The following is a 19,298-nucleotide window of genomic DNA, read 5'->3' as shown; positions in this document are numbered from 1 at the left end:
GTATTCTTTCATGCCTATTTTCTCTAGAGAGCAAACGCCAGTTAACTGCCTTTCTTCCTGAGGAGTAAAACTGAGTAAATGTTTTATCGCTATGTTTTGGGTAACTGGATTGATAATACGGAGCTCAAGCTCTCTTCAGCCTTGATGTGATGTTATTTGGTGGTGTTCTGTGTGGGTGTGCGTTTGATTTTCTACGTAGGTCCTGACCATTTGGGACAACAACACGCAGACGCATAGGCGCCCTTCTCTAACCTGCGAGGTCACCACAGACCTAAATCTAAGGATCGGCGACAACTATCTTGACTAATGGCGATAGGCACCATATCTGCTCACATGTGTAAAATTGTTTAGGATTTTATGTTCTCTTAGCCAATCAGATGTATGATAATGCTATGCTTGCCCTTGCAAAATGGTATAATTGGTGTATGATTTGGCTTGCGACCTCCTCGTGAGACTTTGACGGTCGCTCTACCGATGAAACTGCAAACTATTCTTCAGTAAATTTTTATCTTTTTGATTGAAATTCACGATTCCTGGTCTTCTTTCATCATATCTGGTCTCGGGTCTTTTAACTGTTACCCCCTAACATAGTTATGAACTGTTTTATGTTAAGTGTGTGTCTTCCTCTGCTTGTAAACAACTGTCAGAATGCCAATCAGCCCCACACTCATGCGCCGTGGTGCTCTCGTGAGGAAGGGAAGAATTTTTTTAATAAATTCGTTATTTATTTATTTTGGCGCACAAAATGTATTCTTGTCGCTTCATAAAAAAAAAGTCACGGTTCAGCTTCATAAAGTTGAACCACTGTAGTCACATGGACTATTTTAAAGATGTCTTTCCTACCTCTCTTGGCCTTCAACGAGTTAATTACTAGCTATCAATGGAGCCCCCCTGAGCCATCGGATTTCATCAAAAATATCTTAATTTGTGTTCCGAAGATGAACGAAGACTTACGGGTTTGGAATGACATGAGGTGGGTGAGTAATGACTGAATTTTCTTGTGTATAGTATTGATAGTAACTTCTTTTGTATCTTCATGCAGGAGCTGAGGGCCACTTACGCGGGTGTCCTGGTGCTGTGGTAGTGGGGTCTCTCGGTCACCTGAGAGCTGTGATTCACCGTGTGTGTGTGTGTGTGTTTTAAGGCCACTTTTAGCAGGGGTTCCCAAGGTAGATGTCCTTCAGCCCTGCATGGTTGTGTATTAGTTTCTTTTTTATCTGGTTTTGAAATCTTTTGTGTGTGATTTGCAGCTGGTATACATATTTCAATCCATTAATTCTTGTGTTTCTTTTATTAATTTCCTTGAATATAATGTATTCTGAACTAAGTGTTTCGTTCAATGCTCTATCAAGGGATGGGTGTTATAATGGAGTTTTTCTGAAGTTTTTATTGAATTAATAAAAGTGTTCTTTTTATGGGGAATCCACGTCTCTGGCCATTTCTTTGTTGATAACGTTGTGCTTTGAGTGAGTTCCTGGGGTATAAGTCCCTTGGTGGCGTAGTCGACACAAAACAATTATATTCTTTTTAATTATTCCTTTAGATGAAATTGACTCTTTCTTTCCGGCAACCGTTTGGTCACATGTTATTGTGAGTTCTTCTGGTTTTTAAGAATAATAGTCTGTCTTTTCCTGATTACCTGGCTGTGATGGGATGAGTGAAGTTTCTGACCTCTCAATGACTTTAGGTGAGGCAATTTGTTTTTTATATCGGTTCATATTTTGGTTGTTTGCTGTTCAGTTAAAAATTAAGGACAAAGTAAATCTTCTACAGCATGAGGACCTACAATGGACCTAAATAGCCCTCTTACAGTGTGTGAAGACTAAAGCAGAGTTGAGATAAAAACAAATTCACAAGATATCATAAAATATCTTGATTCTAAAATGTTGCCATAGCATGTAACTACTACACATTCAACAATCCAACCAGCTCACTAGGACTTGTTTTCATTACTTTTATTAATCATATGCATTGTGAATTGAATAGTCATGTTCTCAAGAGACGTGGCCAAAAACTGATTTTGAGGGGTTGTTCTAATTTGGGGTGATATTGGAAATAATATAAATAATTAACATTGTAATATTAAACATTAGAGTGTTCAAACATCTTTATCCAAGTTGAACTATGAGGTGATTCACTTCAGCAGCTTCATTCACAGTGAAAGGAGTACTCGGCCTCTGACTGATCACCTGAAAGAAAAGAAAGATGTTCACATTCATACAACAATGGAAACTGTAAATCTGAATAAATATTGTGCATTACATGATCAAAACATTCAACACTGGCACATTAAATCTTACTTGTTTGGTAGTAATCGTACACTTTGACCACAGCTGGCTTGAGATTCTTCACTGGAAGAATCTGTTTCATTTTTATCTGGTAATTCAATGGCATATTTTGTGGGATCTGCAGGAGGAAACAAACACATTAGTCATGGACATTACGGATAAATGGTTTATGAATCGACCTAATAATTTAAAATAATGGGAATGTTGCTGTTCCCTCACCTTCTTCAAATACACAATGACATGATCATCTTTAGAATCAACCCGTTCCACAAATGGTACGTATGTTCCGGAAGAAGTTCCAAGCTGTGGGGAAAAAGTGCTGGTTAAAGGGATACTACACCGCTGGAAAGATGAATGTGTATTTAAATTGGGTCGTTTATGTAGTAGAAATGTGAAATTATTTTAGAAGTTGGTGCCTTCTAGACTGAGAAAAGCCAGATAATGTATTTTTGGCTCATGTGGATGAAAGACAACAACTCCCAGAATCAGACATCCCAACCTGCAAAAGGTCATCTGAGGATTTTTTTCTAGACAAAAAATACATAAATCTCTCGTCTCAGGAGGACATCAGGGGGGGCACAGTCATTTGAAAATACTACCGGATTTCTACTGATACAAAGCTTAATGTTAATCGGTGAAGTATCCCTTTAATTTCCAAATAGTGAACTCTAGAAACTTTACACATTCTGTGATGAATCACTAAAACACACCATTGATGTATCAGCTGTGAATCCAGATAAGAGTTTAATATCCACAATGACCATGTTAGTCTCTTCCTGTAGACCATCATATCTGGAAAAGAGCAAATGAAGAGGTTTGGTTCTTAAAAACCTCATATAAATTTTAAAATAAGTGAGAATAAAAGCCAGATAATTAACAAGACTCGTGCAGAGTTTTCATCACTCATAATGTGTCAATAATAAAGAAATGTTTTCTTGTTTCTCAAGTTAGTGTTGCAGTTTTAAATACTGAGATATGCCATTTCAGTTTATAGCTTTTGTTATGATATTCAGTAAATATTTATTTGTTAGTAAATCTTAAGTCATAATCATGTTTAAGTCTTTTGACTTGAACTGAATATAGATTTTCTTACTTGACAGTGAAACTCAAAATAAAATTTTGTCCCAATGTTTTGCAATCTCCCTCCATCTTAGCGTCAATGCTCAATGTTTTAGCTTCAGTAGGAGTGGGAATGTTGTAGAACTGAGCCATCTGAGAGAGTCAACACAGACATATTCATAATTCATTTTTACAGCAGAATAACCACAATGCCAAGAGAGAAAGTGAGTGTGAGTAAATGAAGCTGAACGCACTACAGACCTGCACAGACACACAGGTTGAGCCCTTCACTTCAATGCTGTAATTGGCTGGAACGGTCTGCAGCTGCTTCTCCTGGTACAGTAACTTGTTGTCCTGATTGACATTAAAGTGGTGAGTGTCTCCTGCTGACTGTACGGTCACTGTGCTGGAGCCGTCAGAGCTGAACACTTTGGTGGCGTACAAAGACAGAGCCTGAAGAGCCACCACTGTGTCCTGGGAAATAAATGTGTTCAGTAATGTCACTTTTACTCATTCACACCGGTAATAATGTGTTTGATTGGAGGAGTTTGAGTAACCTGTGTGGAGGAGAATCCTCCATAGGCATTCTGCTGCTTCACAAGCCAGCTGACAATCCTGTTAGCATAGCCCAGATCAGCTGTAGAGACTGAATCTGCAGAGAGAACAGCTAGCAGCACATATGAGCTGATCTCCACTGCCAGAGAATCAGAGTCATCAGCAGATGCAGACTGAGACCAGTGGAGATCAGACCCTTGAGGACAGAAGACACACACGTAACTCAATGAGCATGATAAAAAATGAATAGGACAGCCATAAAAGACAACAGAAAGTCATCAGAAACAAACCTCTTACCGTCTGAAATAGCAACATCCTCCAGTTTCTTGAAAAGCTGCCGTCGAGTGTCCGTGTCTTTAGCCAGACTGAAAGTGTAGGCGAGCAGAGCTGTGGTGTAAATGTTTTTGACTTCCTCAATGACGGACCTCAAGCATGACAAACCTTTACTGACGACAGGATCCTGTGACAAAAACAGAGAAACACACACTGTGAGTGTCATTTTTCTATGAGTTTATACTGTGTTTCCTGAAGATGAACTTACTGTGACTGGAGTTTCCAGTTCAAGCAATGATGCAGTAATGTAGGCAGTCATGGTCACATTATCTTTCACTCCACCCTGGAATATATGAGAAATGAAGGATTAATAAAGCAACACTCAAACTATTAAAGGAAAGTTCAACTATAAACTTTGATGTTGACTTGAGAACATCTAAATGGTTTTAAAAAGCTTAAACATTTACAGGTCTTAGACTCCAGGTTTTCTAGATAGTTACTAGACCATTTCTACGTGGTTGCTATGGTGTTCTAGATAGAAAGAGAGATAGAGAGATATAGATAGACAGAAGTTGACAGACCTTCATTCTGTTGTTGAACAAGCTTCCCTGCTGGATAAAACAGCCGTCTGAATCCCGTCTGCTTATTAACCAATTCTTTGCACCGTTAATAATTTCTGGATCAATATATATGTATTTTTGTGCTCTTCCAAAAGACCTCAGCACAAAGGCAGTCAACCTGGTGGTGTGGAAGATATACTTTAAAAAAAAAACTTTTTACTTTTTTAATCTTAATTTTTTAATTAATTTCATTCATCATAAATATCAAAAAACAAATAATTTGAAATGAGAGATACATTTTTAAATGTCTTTTTTTCATACCATCCTCTTGGGTTTATTATTGTAATGTAGATTACCTTGATATACTGTAATTTCTGTTTAACAAAAGTAATTGTGAAAATAAATTTACCATGTATTCCCATCACCATAACCAAATGTGCTGTATGATCCATCAAAATGCTTGTAGTTCATTTGTCTCTGGTATCCTGTTTAGTGTAATAATGGTTAACACTTCAACAGTTTGTTTGGGTTGATTCAATGTGTCAGACATTCAGGTGTGTTGAAAACTGTATAATTTGGCAGGACTTTTTCAGTATTTCCTTGAAATGATTTATGTCTCTCACCGCTCTTCAGGAAGCCTGTGGCTCTCTCTCGGATGGCTGAGGTGAGCTGCTCGGTGTTCTCCAGATACTGCAGAATGTAAATATTGGGAGAAAGAACCGCCATGTTTTGCTCTCCACAGCCGTACGGCATTCGTAATAATCCGTGAAGATTCCTCAGTGCACGACCCAATATGTCTCCTATAAACCATACACAAATGAAACTCACTACATTTTATAAATGCAAACCCAATCTCCTCATTTCTGCTTGTATTTGTAAGTGTTACCAATGACTGAAACAGAGGATCTGGCTGATCCCTCTATCACATCTTTAGGGAGAGTCAGAGCCACTTCCTCTGAGAGACTGTCACCTACAAACCAGACAGACAGAAAAGCATAAGCAGAGTAATGCAATAATATTTACACTCTCTAATGCCATCTGTGAAGTCCCAAAAATAATAATAATAGAATTGCAAGCAGGAATTTTTGTGTTTCAAGCACTTTGGAAAAGGGAACGAAAATAGCCACAATTTCTAAATTTGGCACAGCTGAACTACTAAACTACATTTGTCATGAAAGGCTGACAATGATGTTAGAGACATATGAGAATATTTTGGTTACTGTATTGGTCCTCAAATTTGGTGTGTCCTAAAAATGTCCGCTATGCAAGGTGTACTAATTTTCATTAAGCTGGAATTTGTGTTTAGAAGATAAAGCACCAATTAGTCTTTACAGATTATATGCCAAACATATTGACGGGTCAAAATTCTTTGAGCAACTTTTTGTCAGTTGAAAAGGCTTCACTGCTTGATCCCCCAAAAAACGGAGCAAAAGCGAAAGAGTTCCAGCATTATCAGTGCTTATACACCAAAAAATATGAAATATTTGCAGACTAACCCTTTGGACACAGTAACAAGCTTTGAGTCTTTGTCTTTTCAGTTCCTTCCGCCTGCAGCATAAAACAATCACATCAACACATCATACTGACATAAACAGCATTATGATAAAGGGTAAATGACATCTATGAGACATTTGACATGCGCTGACCTGTACAAGCAGACTTCGTGTGACCGTGTCAATGCGTCCTCTCTCTGGGACGCTCACAATCTCATTGTCACACACAGTCTGGGACGCCTCTGCCTCTGCACTGACTGTAATATTCAAGACTCCTAAAACACAAGACATGTGCGTGAAGATACAACAGACACAAACACTGAGAAACAATGATTCAGACTGGAAAACTCACCAAGAACAGAAGGAGTGAGGATCCATTTAAAGGTTTTTCTTCCATTAGCACATAGACAGGATGAATACTGATCATCAGAGGAGGCTTTGAGAGTGTAGTCTGAGGACGGAGCTGGAGTCACTTTAACCTGTCAATCAACCACACATGATTAGTGGCATATTTGATATGATTTGATTAGACTGAGTCTGAAATCTCACCAGGATGCACTTGGACAGATAGTTGAAGACAGTGGCCTTCAGCTCAAAGATCTCCCCACGGATGATGGAGTAAGGCAGAGAGAGCTCCAGGAAGAAGGGCTGGAAAACTGTCAGCTGAGCAGGAGGAGCGAGACCCAGACCTTCAGAGGACAGACAGAAGACCTCCGTCTCCCAAGAGGTGATGGTGTCAGGAACCGTGACAGGAACCTGAGCTGATCCAGAGTCCCTGCGGAAGAATTACAACAATAGGCATATTTGATTCTGACTCTGCAATTTTTTGCTGTATTAAATAACAACATTCAGCACACGGATGATAAAATAACTGGATTCAGAATCTGCAAAGCAAGCAAGGTATTTTCTGTCCTGTGGGTGTGAGGGGAGATTAAGATAAGTATGATGTGAAATGTACCGATTACGCTTCACATACCCCACTTCAGCAAGTTCCCAGATCCACGTTTCTGGAAAGACGGTCCGAATCGTCACTGCTGGAGAATGTCTGTCAGTTCTATCATAATCATCACTCAGTCGTGAAGACATCACTGCCACTGGTTCATGCTGATAACGATACATCACTGTAAAAAATATGTATTTTTGTTTTAAGTGAACAGAAAATGGATGGCAGATTATCATTTTAATACACATTATTTTATTTTCAAACACAGATATATTTTAGTGTTGTCAGTTTTCTAGTTTCAGTTTATTCAGTTTTTATTTTAGTTTTAGTATTTTATATATAAAATAATAAAAAGTTATATATAAGTTTTATAGTTGATTTTTTGTAACAATAATAACACTGACTCAAAGTTAACTAATGACCCCAGAAAAACTGTCTTCTACTATATCATTATAATTGTTGGATTGTACGAATTGTGTGAGTTTCACAATTTCACAAAATTAACACCTACATATTAAAACATTACAGCTTGGATTGTAATAACAGTACATTTACTTATACCATGGTGTCGGTAGTGATACATCAAGCCTCTGTATGACAGACACTGAGGGACTCGCACAGCCAAATTTGTTGCCATCTTCAATCCCACTCTCTGTCAAATGATAATGATGAACCACAATAAAAGTCATGAAAATACAAATTACTTTTTATTGTCAGTATAATCAAGAATGCTTATTATGCATTTACTTGCACATGTGCAGTATATTCTCTCCCAATCATTATCTAGTGCACTGCCACATATAATCCCCGTTACCTTTAAGGATTCATAGGCGTTGTCTGTCGCCACGGCTCGACGGGGTCTCACATGCAGACACTCCTGCTCATCTTCAACAGTATAAGGATAATCTGACCCCGACTGCACTGGCAGCAAGTTGAAGACCTGTGACGGGACCATGTTCACACACTATCAGAATGATTTCTAAATAATTTATGTATTTTCAACAAAACTTTAATGCCATTTTGGTGAGAAAAGAATAAAGATTAATGTTAAATCTGTAATGTAAAATATGTGTGTCACATGTGTGTCATCACGAGTAGTGTGTCATATGTGTGCCATACATGTATATCACATGAGTGTTTTAAATAACATATTAGGGTGTTTTCTATATGTTCTATGCTGTGTTGAAAGTTGTCTTTTGTGAGAGTGAACAAAATATCGTGTGTTCTAAAAGATTACACCCTGGCCTCTAAGGTCATGGGATGGGGAGTATAAATATGATGGGTAAGTGAGAGATGGTGTCTTCTCACTGAGGACAGAGCATTGTTCTGTATGTCAGACAACCTTCTTGCTGCACGAATAAAGTTTTAAAAGACAAATTCCTGGTCTGAATTTTGGCACCCAAGTCATTTTTCCTTGACAGATTATAGCAGTAATGACTAAAGTCTGTTATCACTAAATTCCCACTGTAGATTCCCACTATGAAGACGCAGTTAATTAATACCAAATCTTAAAGCATCTACACCTTGTCAGCATCCAGACGTTTTCCTGACTTCAGGATCAGGACGCTCTGATCTACAGCACTGAGGCCGCACAGTGAGCCAGGCTGAGCTGAGAGCTGGAGAGTGTTTTCCTCACCAGGAACCGCTTTAGCAGGAGAAAACTGCAGAGACACCTGTGACATACATTGAATAGAATTTATTTTAGTAATACAGCAAGTAATACAGTAAAGAAGCTCATTTCTAAAGCTACAATGCATACCTTGTTTTTGAAACACTTTTCAATGTCAAAATTTTTGCTACTAGCAACAACATTTTCACTGGGCAGAACACAGTATGCCAGAATCTGCAGTACAGGAGCCAGATCTGAACCAACAGACAGTTTGAACGACATTGTGCCACTTGATCCATTAGAAGACTTCACTTCAATCTTCTCATATCCATGATGAACGATCACTCCTCTGGACAAGACCTGAAACAGACAGATGACACTCTAATAACTAACTGACTAGTGCAGCCTAATAATACTGTTAAACTAAAACATCTCTGTAATAATAAATACTGCACATGTTCTCACCATATAGACAATGTCCGTTTTGAAGTCGTCAACAGTCTCTCCAATAAAATAATACTTGATGGTGGCTGTAAACTCAGAGTCACACTTTAATGGTTGCTCAGTATCCTCTATAATCAGTTCACTTAGTGTTGGGGTGTATGGAGTGGCAGGCTCGAAGAGCTGAACAGTTTTTTCTTCAGTAGAGATGTACGGCTCGTTGTGCCCATAATAACGGCCCTCTTGAGAGACACTTGCCTGGATAACAAAAAAATCACAAATAACTCATGCAAGTGAACTCTTCAAGGAATAAAAAAAATTAAAAAAAACTCTCTTACAATCAGCTTAATATCACTTTTAGAATTACTGGATGTATTAAAAGAGAAGCTGGCCAGTCCATCGCTGTCTGTAGTGAGATTTAGGAGGAGTTTTGGGGACCAAGTGTAACCCTCCATAAGATAAACCTCTTTGTTTTGAATTGGTGCGCCTTTGAAATTTGAGAGTTTGATCTGTTGAAAATAAGATTTTGAAGGAATATATTAAGGAATAATTACGTACAATGGTGTTAAACTGAGACAAACTGATTTTAGACTTACTTTTCCTTCTATAACTGATCCATGTTCATATGTTTTGGGCAGCTCAGTAAATGTGGCTTTACCAATTTCATAAGTGAGAGTTACAGATTCAGATTTTGTCATGGTGATCTCTGTAAACAGTAAAAACACCTAAATAAATATTCATTCAAATAAAAGTAAAACAAAAAATTAGAAGTTCAAGAAATATAGGTAATGGGATCTGACCAAATCCAGCAGCTCACCTGTTCCTTCTTCTGTAACCATTGCCTCAACACGAAGAGAATTCTCCAGGCTATCCTTTAGTGTGGCGTTCAAAAAGACTGATGTATCTAATGTGTGGATGGCACAGCCTGTCTTTTTCATCTAATTATAATGAATGAACGCAAACATAGCATATTAACTAAAGAGTATTGGATAAATGGAGGAAAGATAATGTGCCATTAATTTACATGAATTGCGTTTCAACTCACATACCTCAATGGTTTCCTCTAAACACACTGGATTGGTGTAATAGTAGGACAAATTATTACGGCACACTTTCACCCATGATTTACCAGGTACAGGCTGTCCATAAGTGTATCTGTGAAAAAAGGTACAAGCGACTGATCTACAACTCATGGTTGAGTTAAGCAACTAATATATTAGGATGGGGGTTACAGTAAATAACTGACCACAAAGTTAAAAAGAAAAAAAAGAAAACAATAATCAATTAAATCAAAGTAACGTAACTGTGCTTTGTGCTTTTCAAGATTGGAAGAACACAATGCTTTCTTAATGTAGGAAATAAAATAAACCACTCACTTTCCGCAAACCTCAATTATCAGTTCCTCTTCTTCAACACTCACTTCCTTTGGGCTTTTTACAGTAACTTCAAACTTAGGCAAAACTAGAAGTCAGAAGGCAGAAATTAGAAATTGTTCCCTTACAAAAGATACTCTCAATGCTGCGCTGAGCACTATGGGAAAACATCTTTGTTTGACCGGTTGAGAACACGTGTGGCAAATACGCCATTAATTTGGCTTAAATAACATCTGAGGATGACGTCATCGGAATGCGCACGTCAGAGGCTATAAATAGACTTGAGACAGGTGAGCTTTCAGGTTCCATCCTTCCCTTTCTCTTGTTCTTTAACCAGATCGTGAGGTCCTCGAGCCCGCTTTTGGAGCACGCTCCAGCGCTTCTTCAGTCAGTTCTCTTGGGGAAATGGATATCGAGTACACTGCCTCTGAACGCTCTGTGGCGAGCAGGACGAGGTCGAGGGACGTGAGAGAGCGGCGCGAGACCGGTGGCGTGATTATGATGAACGACACCTGTGAGGCGCACCAGTCTCGTATCTCTCATGGAGGAGCGGAAGCATAAAGGAGGAGCGACGACTGTGAGAGATACGAGACCGGTGCGCCTCACAGGTCTTTCAAGGTCTCCACGATGAACTATCAAGGTCATGGAATAAAATATATTCTTCCTGTGTCTTTGTGCCTGCGACATTGGTTTATTAGACCAAGTCTATCATTTTTATATAAAAATTCTGCCACAACACAGGGAGTTCCTGAGTTTCGCTTTTGGGGGCGAAGCTTACCAATTCTGGGTTCTTCCATCCGGCCAAGCCTTGTCATGCCGCACAATACACAAAATGCATGGATGCAGCACTGGCTCCTTTGCGACTACAGGGCATCCGCATTTTAAATTACATAGACGACTGGCTGATACTAGCCCAGTCTTAAGAGCTTTTGCTACGACATTGAGATATCGTCCTAGCTCATCTTCATACTCTGGTGTTGAGACTCAATGCCAAGAAAAGCATTCTCTCTCTGACCCAGAGAACAATGTATTTAGGGGTCGTATGGGACTCGGTCACCATGCGGGCACAGTTGTCTCCCGCATGTGTCGAGTCCATCTTAAACACCCTGAGCAATGTCAGGCTAGGTCAGGAGATTACACTCCATCATTTTCAAAGAATTCTCGGTCATATGGCAGCTGCGTCCACGGTTATACCTTTGGGCCTTCTGCACAGGAGGCCCTTTCAGTTGTGGCTCAGAGCCAGGTCCAGGGCTTGTGTTTGTGCACACACACTACACAACCTTGAGGGGTCCAGACTAGGGATGTGCACGAATTTTCGAATATTCGATCTGTAATTATTATTCGAAAAATAAAATACTATTCAAATTTTATCTAATTTATGAAGCCGTATATGCTTTGCGTCTTCGTTTCTAAAAGTCGTTTCTATTTTGTTTTAGTTGTTCTTGTTGCTTTTCTGCAACAGATGAATAACAATTTATTAGTTTTTATATGTTATTCATAGATATTTCGATAACTGGCGCAGTCTGCTTTATTAGGCTTTTTTTTTTTTTTTGAGCTTGAGCTTAAATCCTTTTGTTCTTTATATTTTTTTTGTTTACACATATGCCAACTGTTTAATGTTTTCAATTAAAATAAAACTTTAACATAGGCTATATTGTAAGCTTGTTGTGTATATTGCCTAATCGTAAGCTTGTTCAGAAATGGTGACAAAAACTTTTTTATTTTTATTATTATCTTAAAAAATAACGTCTTTTTTGTTAAAGGCCATTAAAATAAACGAATATTCAATTTTTATGAGCCCGAATATTTGAATGCAATATTTTTTAAAAATACCCATCCCTAGTCCAGACACTTCCAGTGCAGCGCAGTTGGCATTCTCATTCCCATAGCGCTCAGCGCAGCATTGAGAGTAGCTTTTAAATGGGAACGTCTCGGGTTATTTGACTGTAACCCTGTTCCCTGAAAAAGCAGGAATGAGATGCTGCGCTGCATTGCTGCACTAGGGGGCGTGTTCAGGACATTCTTCAGATAGTGACCTGAAAGCGCACCTGTCACACGTCTATTTATAGCCACTGATTTGCGCATTCCAATGATGTCATCAGCAGAGGTTATTTAAGCCATATTTATGGGGTGTTTGCCACATGTGTTCACAACTGGTCAAACAAAGATGTTTTCCCATAGCGCTCAGCGCAGCATCTCGTTACCGCTTTTTTTAGGGAACAGGGTTTAAGTCAAGTAACCCGAGAGGTTCCCTTTTAAAAGCTACTACATATTATTGAAATTCTTCCCATGCAACATTGCAAATCATTTGTTTTAATGACTTACCATATTTTTTCACCTCAAAATCATGTGAGATCATCCTGTCACCAATAAAGGCCTTCAGTTTGTACATGCCTTGACGGGCCTCTGAGTTTAATTCATAAGAGCGCTGCAAAATCCACCTTGTAGAAGAAACATTTGTCCATTGACCAATCCGGTTACCTTGACTGTCCTGTTTAATACAAGAGACAATTCAGATATTCAGTTACAGTCAGCTACACATATCCTGACTATCAATGAAAAAAATGTATAATTAGCCTAGTGAAAATACAATAATTCCAAATATAACAGAATTTTAGATTTATAAGATTAATAAGATGTAAAAGGTGTGTTAGTTATGACTGCACAGAAGGTTTTGTGTTCTTACCTCAAGAACCACTGTACTATACTGTAAAAGAGCAAATAGTAGTTAAAGATTAAAAGCAAAACAATTGTTTATTTATCAAACATGTATTCAAAAATGCAAGAGAAAACAAGGGCAATAAAGATGCAATATAAACACATCAGACCTGCTGATCAAGGGGTGCAAGGTTTGTATCCATGGTAACAACTCTGAAGTTCACTGTAAAATAAAAATGCGTATTTAAAATAAATAAATAATGCGTCTTCAGCTCTTATGTAAGGGACTACGCTTACAGTCAGTATTTCACTCAAATGCAGAGCTGACAACTGTATTCTTCTGCGGTTTGAACTTGTCTTTTGAGCCGAATTCGACTGTCACAGCAGCCTGATGTTCTAGCCATAATTTTACAAGAATTTCTGACCAGTTTGCACCAGCTGACCAGTTAGAATCAAGTAGGCCTATACCAGACAGCTATTATTGTAAAGTGTATACATGTAAAGATCTATAGCAGGAGTGTCAAACAGTCCCAACCCTGCTTCAACACACAGACCTGTAGATTTCAGATAAACCTGAAGGACTTTATTAGCTGGAGACCTGATCCTGACATTTAATTAAGTTTAAAGCTAAACTCTGCAGTGGCTCGCTGATTTCAAAGCTACTCATCCTTATCTTCTTTCCTTAACTTTTCTTCTGCTCATCTTTTCTGTTTAAGTTTGTAAATCCATTGAACAGTTTACTTCATACTCTTTTATCATCTGCTGGTTTGTGCAACATTTGTAATTTTTGATCATCAGCTCATTGCATGATCATGGCGAGTGAGCTTTACTTAATGTATATGTGTTACATCAGCGGGGATCAGGGTTTAGATGTCAGTGACACCAGCATTATTTACTGAGGTTTAGCGTTTGAGACATTCAAAGCTCACCTGTCTGTCCTGGAATATAGATGGGTTTATCAGTCTGGATAAAGGTCAGAGGATGGTAAGGCTTGAACATGACTTTTCTCTCTTCAGTCATCTTGAAAGTTTCTCCCTGCAATTCGACCTTCATTTTCTGCACTGATTCTGCTTCGACCAGAGGAGCCTGATGAGAAATAATATACTGTATTTACAACCTGCCATCACAAAAACTAGATGCATCATGATGAAACAGATTTGATAATAATCATCATGTGTATGTTTTGATGGCAGACCTTGAAGTTAAAGCAGCGGTGAAACTCTTCCTCAGCTTTCTCCTGCAGCAGTAAAGTGCTCTGGTTACCATGAACCAGATAAATGTTCATGACAAGGCTTTCATTGGGCTTGAGAAGACTTGCACACAGTTTGGCCTCAGATCCAGACCCGATCACTGCAGGAAACGTCACCATGAAAGATCTGTACAGAGAAAATGATTATACAATAGTGGTTAGATACAATAAAAAATAAAAATGGGACTGAAAGAATTGGAATGGGATTGAAAATCAATTATATGAGAAGTGAGAATACAAGGGCAAACTGTTTTATGAAGTCTGGTGAATTAATTTGATGTTTATTCAGAACAATATTGCCCTTAACTGTAATTATGAATGATCTTACACATGCCTCAAGTTGTCTTTTAAACAGCAAACCTCTAACAGATCCGTTAAATCATAAATAAATAAATAAATCACACTTAGAAAGCAAAACACAGCCTTCCTCAGCAGAAATGGTTAAAAACTTACGGCCCGGATGTTTGTCCATCGACACAGATCAGGAGGAAAGAGAGCAGAAGGAGTCCTTTCCAACAGCAGCTAATATTCAGAGTCATGATGGCGAGCGATCATCCAGGTCATGAGATGAACTGGACCGTCTCTTTTAAAGGGACTCTCATGCTAAAGGAGGTCCTTCAAAACATTTGTATTGATCATCTGATTAATGATTCAACAATGTAGGCAATGCAGTTCAACAACCTGTGCTAAAATGCTATTTGTTTGTTTTGTTCAAAAATTAATTTGTAATAAGTTTGATAAATGATAAATACAAGCAGTTCAATACAAAAAGCTTTGCTCCTTCACAGATTAGAATAAACATTCAATTCATGTTCCTGAGTGCATAATTCAGGGTTGAGCAACTTAAAGGTTGCATGTTGGAATATTCAAGCATGTAAATCTAAATATTCTAAATAGTCATTTTATCTGCAGTCAAAAGGGAAGTTCAGTTCTTAGTAGCATGCAAGAAATCAACTCAGATCTTTAAAGAATATAAGTGTACATGTGATCATCTGAAAACAAACTCCTACTCTTATCATCATCTTCAGAGAAATGTAGAGCTACTGACCTTTAACCCTATGTAGGCAAACAGTGGGCCAAGACAACTGATAATTAACATCCAGTGCGCATACATGCACCCACCCACTCAAACTGAGTGGGAGAGATACTGTAAGCTGCTGTTTGCATGTGGAAATTCTCTGCCTTCACAATATACCTAAACATGGTTAATGAAAGTCACCGAAATTCTGTTGTGTGCTATAAAATATGCAAGACACTTCCTGCTACATGAGATTATATGCGATAATTATTTCATGTTCTTAACAGATATTCAGTGTCATAGGTTTCATTAGTATGCTACGTGTGCTAGACTAACTGTGCCTAACACTTGCATATTGTTGGTCTGATTTGCTTCTATTGTACTCCTCCTCAGTTGTAAGTTGCTATTGATAAAATAGTGTGCTAAATTATTAAATGTAAATATTGCTCAAGTAAATGTTAATTATTATAGCACTTTTTTTTGTCATGTCATTACCTTTATTCTCCTGAAAATTAACTCTATCTCTGGAAAAATACTCATTGCTCTCATCTTTGCGAGGTCTAGCAGTGTCCCTGCAATTCTGAGCAATCATTTCTGTGTAGGTTTAGTGATTATTTTGAACCTTGTTCTGTTTAACTCCACTGTGAATCTTAGATTAGTTTTTTGGATCAATCATCTGGGTTTTAACCAGTTTTGGATGTATTTTGGCATTAAAGAATACTGTACATCCGGGATTTTCAGTCTTTTCAGACACATGGACCTCCTCACCACAATCTCAAGCAAGCCTGGAACACCTAATATAAAAAAAAGCTTGATTTTCTAATTAACTTGGTAATGTCTGATTGCCCTGCAGTTTTTTTTCTTGCAGTTTATACAGCCTAGTGTTGTCACAGCGACAAGCATTATATTTCATGACAGCTAATTCAATGGTATCTGTATTGTATGTAGCCTATGTCAGATAATAGGGATATTTTAATGAGTGAAAATAAATTGAGCTTAAATGAGAATTAACTAACATTACCCAATTATATAATGCTTAACACATCATTCATGTTCTTTCAAGTAGGCTAATCAGAAATGTCCAAACATGTTTTTTTTTAAAGTACATTTCTGTTTTATATAATAGCCTATCCCAAACAGATTCCTGCAGTACCTTCACTGATTTCCAGAGGTCTCCGCTGTCATGGATCTTAACCCCATTCCTGTAATTACATAATCTCTTTAGCATTAGAATGTGTTGCACACGGAAGAGGCTGTTTTACAGAAGGTGGCACATATAATTTTTTATTTCTGTCACACGTTGTCACATGTTTATTTAGTTTCTGTATCAGTGTTGAAATAGCTGCCAGTGTGACTTCTTCATATCAATAAGTGTAACGCTGAAACGGAATTTATCTCCCCAGGGGGATCTCTCGTAGGCTACGACATCCGACACAGAGCGGCCGCGGTCATTCTTATCGATTCCATAAAACAAATGCATCAAACTAACATATCGGATTTACTTATACACCAGTTATGATGTCACATCACCTTTCTTACCTGAAAATCCAACAAAGACAACAGTAAATTAGTTTCTGTATCACAGTGTTGAAATAGCTGGCAGTGTGACTTCATGCCAAAAACTGCCCCCTAGCGTCACCCGCCAGTACACGCAGTTTATACGAAGGAGTTATTACAGCACTTTTCTGATTCGGATTTGAAATGTCTACGGACTGGTATGATCACTGAGGATGAGGAGCCCAGAGCTGAATCCTGGAAATGGTGCCATATGGATGAGACCCTCCATCACTCCACCTGGCATTATGAGACCCTCCATCACTCCACCTGCCCTTATTGCCACAGCACAACTGGTCAGCTGATTCATCAGAATAAAGCTGCAGAATGGGAACCGCTGTGTTGTGATTGCAGTAGGATTTGGTTCATCGCCTATAAAGACATGATTGAATAAAGCCTTGTTTCATGTGTTGTTATATGCATTTGTTTTGTTTATTGTGATGGTTTTATTCATTCTTGTGTAGGCAATTCATGTTTCTTATTGTTGTCAGTAAATAAAATACAATTATTAATATATTTATGCTTTAATTCATTGCTTGACTATAACTTCACTGCATTTATCTAGTGTGTATTCATGTATGTTGACAAAACAAATTACATTTAGCTTGTTTTATTAAAAATGTATCATTTTCAGTCAAAAAAAGAATTGGTCAGTGTAACAGGTGTTATATTAATTTATTAATTTCACACAAAATCTCTCCCTTTGATATTATCAATTATTTTATATTTACATAATTATTTTTGTATTCTGGACATTTATTATTTTAATATTGATTTATTTTATTTGAGATGTCATCATTACATAATCATTTTTCAGTTTTGTTAAATATCAACAAATGTTCCGGTCCCGGTTGCCCTCGCGGTAAATGCGACTGAAGAGAGATGTGTAGAAGCTCCGTTTGAAAAGTTTTATATGAGTTTTGTTTATTGTAATACAACATGTAATTTTGTTCTAAAATGCACTTTAATCTTATTAAAACATGTATGCAGTTTGTGTGAATGATGTGATCGACTTATAACATGTATTTTCGGAAAGAATTCATTAAGCATGAGTGTGCAAGCTTTGTTGGCTAAAACAGGCTTAATTATGAGAGAAGGCCACAGACTCAAGCTTGTTCTCATCTTTATTTTTATTCATGCAGGTATGTTTGCTTTCAAGCTTTTGTTAATATTGTTTTGAGCTTATGTAAAATGCTTTATTGTTTTTATGAAATCTGTTGAACAAACACGATTTGAATATATGAGAAACTTAAATACATGATTATAAATATGTTAAAAGTGTAAAATGTGTTGAGTTCGCGGTAAATGCGACTGAAGAGAGGCTTAATTGTGAGAGAAGGCCACAGACTCGAGCTTGTTCTCGTCTTTATTTTTATTCATGCAGAATAAAATCTGGCCTGAGTAATTCCTGTTGCCCGGTCTCATTCATTTACAAACACAACGCAGAGCTAAATGAAGACCGGTCATATCAGCATTTATCATTATTATTGTGTGTAAGTTTTGGGGGGCTAGCAATGTAATTAATTCTGGGGTAATCTTGTTTTTTAAGGAGTGATACTTATTTTTCTAGTATAAAATCAACAGTCTTCTAAACAAGATCGAGAGTGTGTGCTGTGAGCAATGTGCAGACATCACAAACGCTGAGCAAAACCGTTAGGTACACTGTAAAAAATAATTCCGTAAAAAAACGGATAATGTACTGGCAGAAAATTACCAGGACATTTTCCGTTAAATTACGGACAGTTCCTTCACCTCTAAAACGGAAAATTCTGTATATTAACAGTACATTTTCTGTACTATTAACGGATAATCCTTATACAGAAATTTCTATATTTATAGAAATTTTATACCATATATTTTGGTAGCAAATAATTCAAGAACCATATATACAAATTGAACATGGTTTATTTTTGTACAACTAAACATGTAAACATTCTTAAATGCATTCAATGAGTAAAGATATATACATACATATAAATATATATGACATATGAAACAATGTACAAAGACCCATTAAAAAGTGCTTGTATTGTGGAATAAGTTTAGACATTAAACAAACAAGAGACAGAATTAAAAAAAGAAAACATGAGCAGGTACTTGCACAATATTGGTGTTGCACCAAATAGCTCACAAAATTCTTTGAAAAAAAACTTAATTAACTGTGAAAGTCAAGATTCAAAACATTTTCAAATGCAATACAAATACAATACAGAAAGAAACAAAAA

General features: G+C 37.5%; 1 protein-coding gene across 4 annotated transcripts; it reads right to left on the bottom strand.

Moving 5' to 3' along the window:
* Positions 1-1,940: 1,940 nt before the first annotated feature.
* LOC306997828 (alpha-2-macroglobulin-like) lies at positions 1,941-17,145 on the bottom strand. Of its 4 annotated transcripts, none has more exons than XM_079611340.1 (36): positions 17,059-17,145; positions 16,673-16,721; positions 14,955-15,116; positions 14,448-14,628; positions 14,182-14,338; positions 13,423-13,475; positions 13,281-13,301; positions 12,920-13,085; positions 10,598-10,682; positions 10,271-10,376; positions 10,039-10,159; positions 9,818-9,927; positions 9,560-9,730; positions 9,246-9,479; positions 8,931-9,140; positions 8,695-8,844; positions 7,986-8,111; positions 7,721-7,823; positions 7,205-7,349; positions 6,778-7,003; positions 6,581-6,707; positions 6,382-6,503; positions 6,232-6,283; positions 5,622-5,705; positions 5,359-5,535; positions 5,145-5,220; positions 4,757-4,913; positions 4,444-4,518; positions 4,200-4,362; positions 3,905-4,098; positions 3,609-3,821; positions 3,382-3,500; positions 2,999-3,080; positions 2,508-2,591; positions 2,301-2,406; positions 1,941-2,189 (listed from the first exon to the last, which is right to left on the bottom strand). In XM_079611340.1, exons 3-36 carry the CDS (start codon positions 15,038-15,040, stop codon positions 2,149-2,151), a joined length of 4,323 nt encoding a protein of 1,440 aa, XP_079467466.1. In that variant the 5' UTR covers positions 15,041-15,116; positions 16,673-16,721; positions 17,059-17,145; the 3' UTR covers positions 1,941-2,148. The 4 variants fall into 4 exon arrangements, with proteins under 4 accessions (XP_079467466.1, XP_079467467.1, XP_079467468.1 ...); XM_079611341.1 differs by having other exon boundaries at positions 7,727-7,823; XM_079611342.1 differs by having other exon boundaries at positions 7,733-7,823.
* Between the last annotated feature and the right edge of the window lie 2,153 nt (positions 17,146-19,298).

The sequence above is a fragment of the Phoxinus phoxinus genome (genome assembly GCF_949152265.1).
Source record: "Phoxinus phoxinus genome assembly, chromosome: 4".
NCBI classification, from domain to species: Eukaryota; Metazoa; Chordata; class Actinopteri; order Cypriniformes; family Leuciscidae; genus Phoxinus; species Phoxinus phoxinus.
This window is presented reverse-complemented; position numbering and strand designations above follow the sequence as displayed.

What these genes read in the sequence shown, in the direction of transcription:
- LOC306997828 (XM_079611340.1), bottom strand. Translation starts at nt 15,040, where the DNA reads ATGACTCTGAATATTAGCTGCTGTTGGAAAGGACTCCTTCTGCTCTCT. An exon ending in CACGAAGTCTGCTTGTACAG is followed by an intron (nt 6,284 to 6,381) that starts GTCAGCGCATGT and finishes TTTATGCTGCAG; the next exon opens with GCGGAAGGAACTGAAAAGAC. An exon ending in AACTGGAAACTCCAGTCACA is followed by an intron (nt 4,363 to 4,443) that starts GTAAGTTCATCT and finishes TTTTTGTCACAG; the next exon opens with GATCCTGTCGTCAGTAAAGG.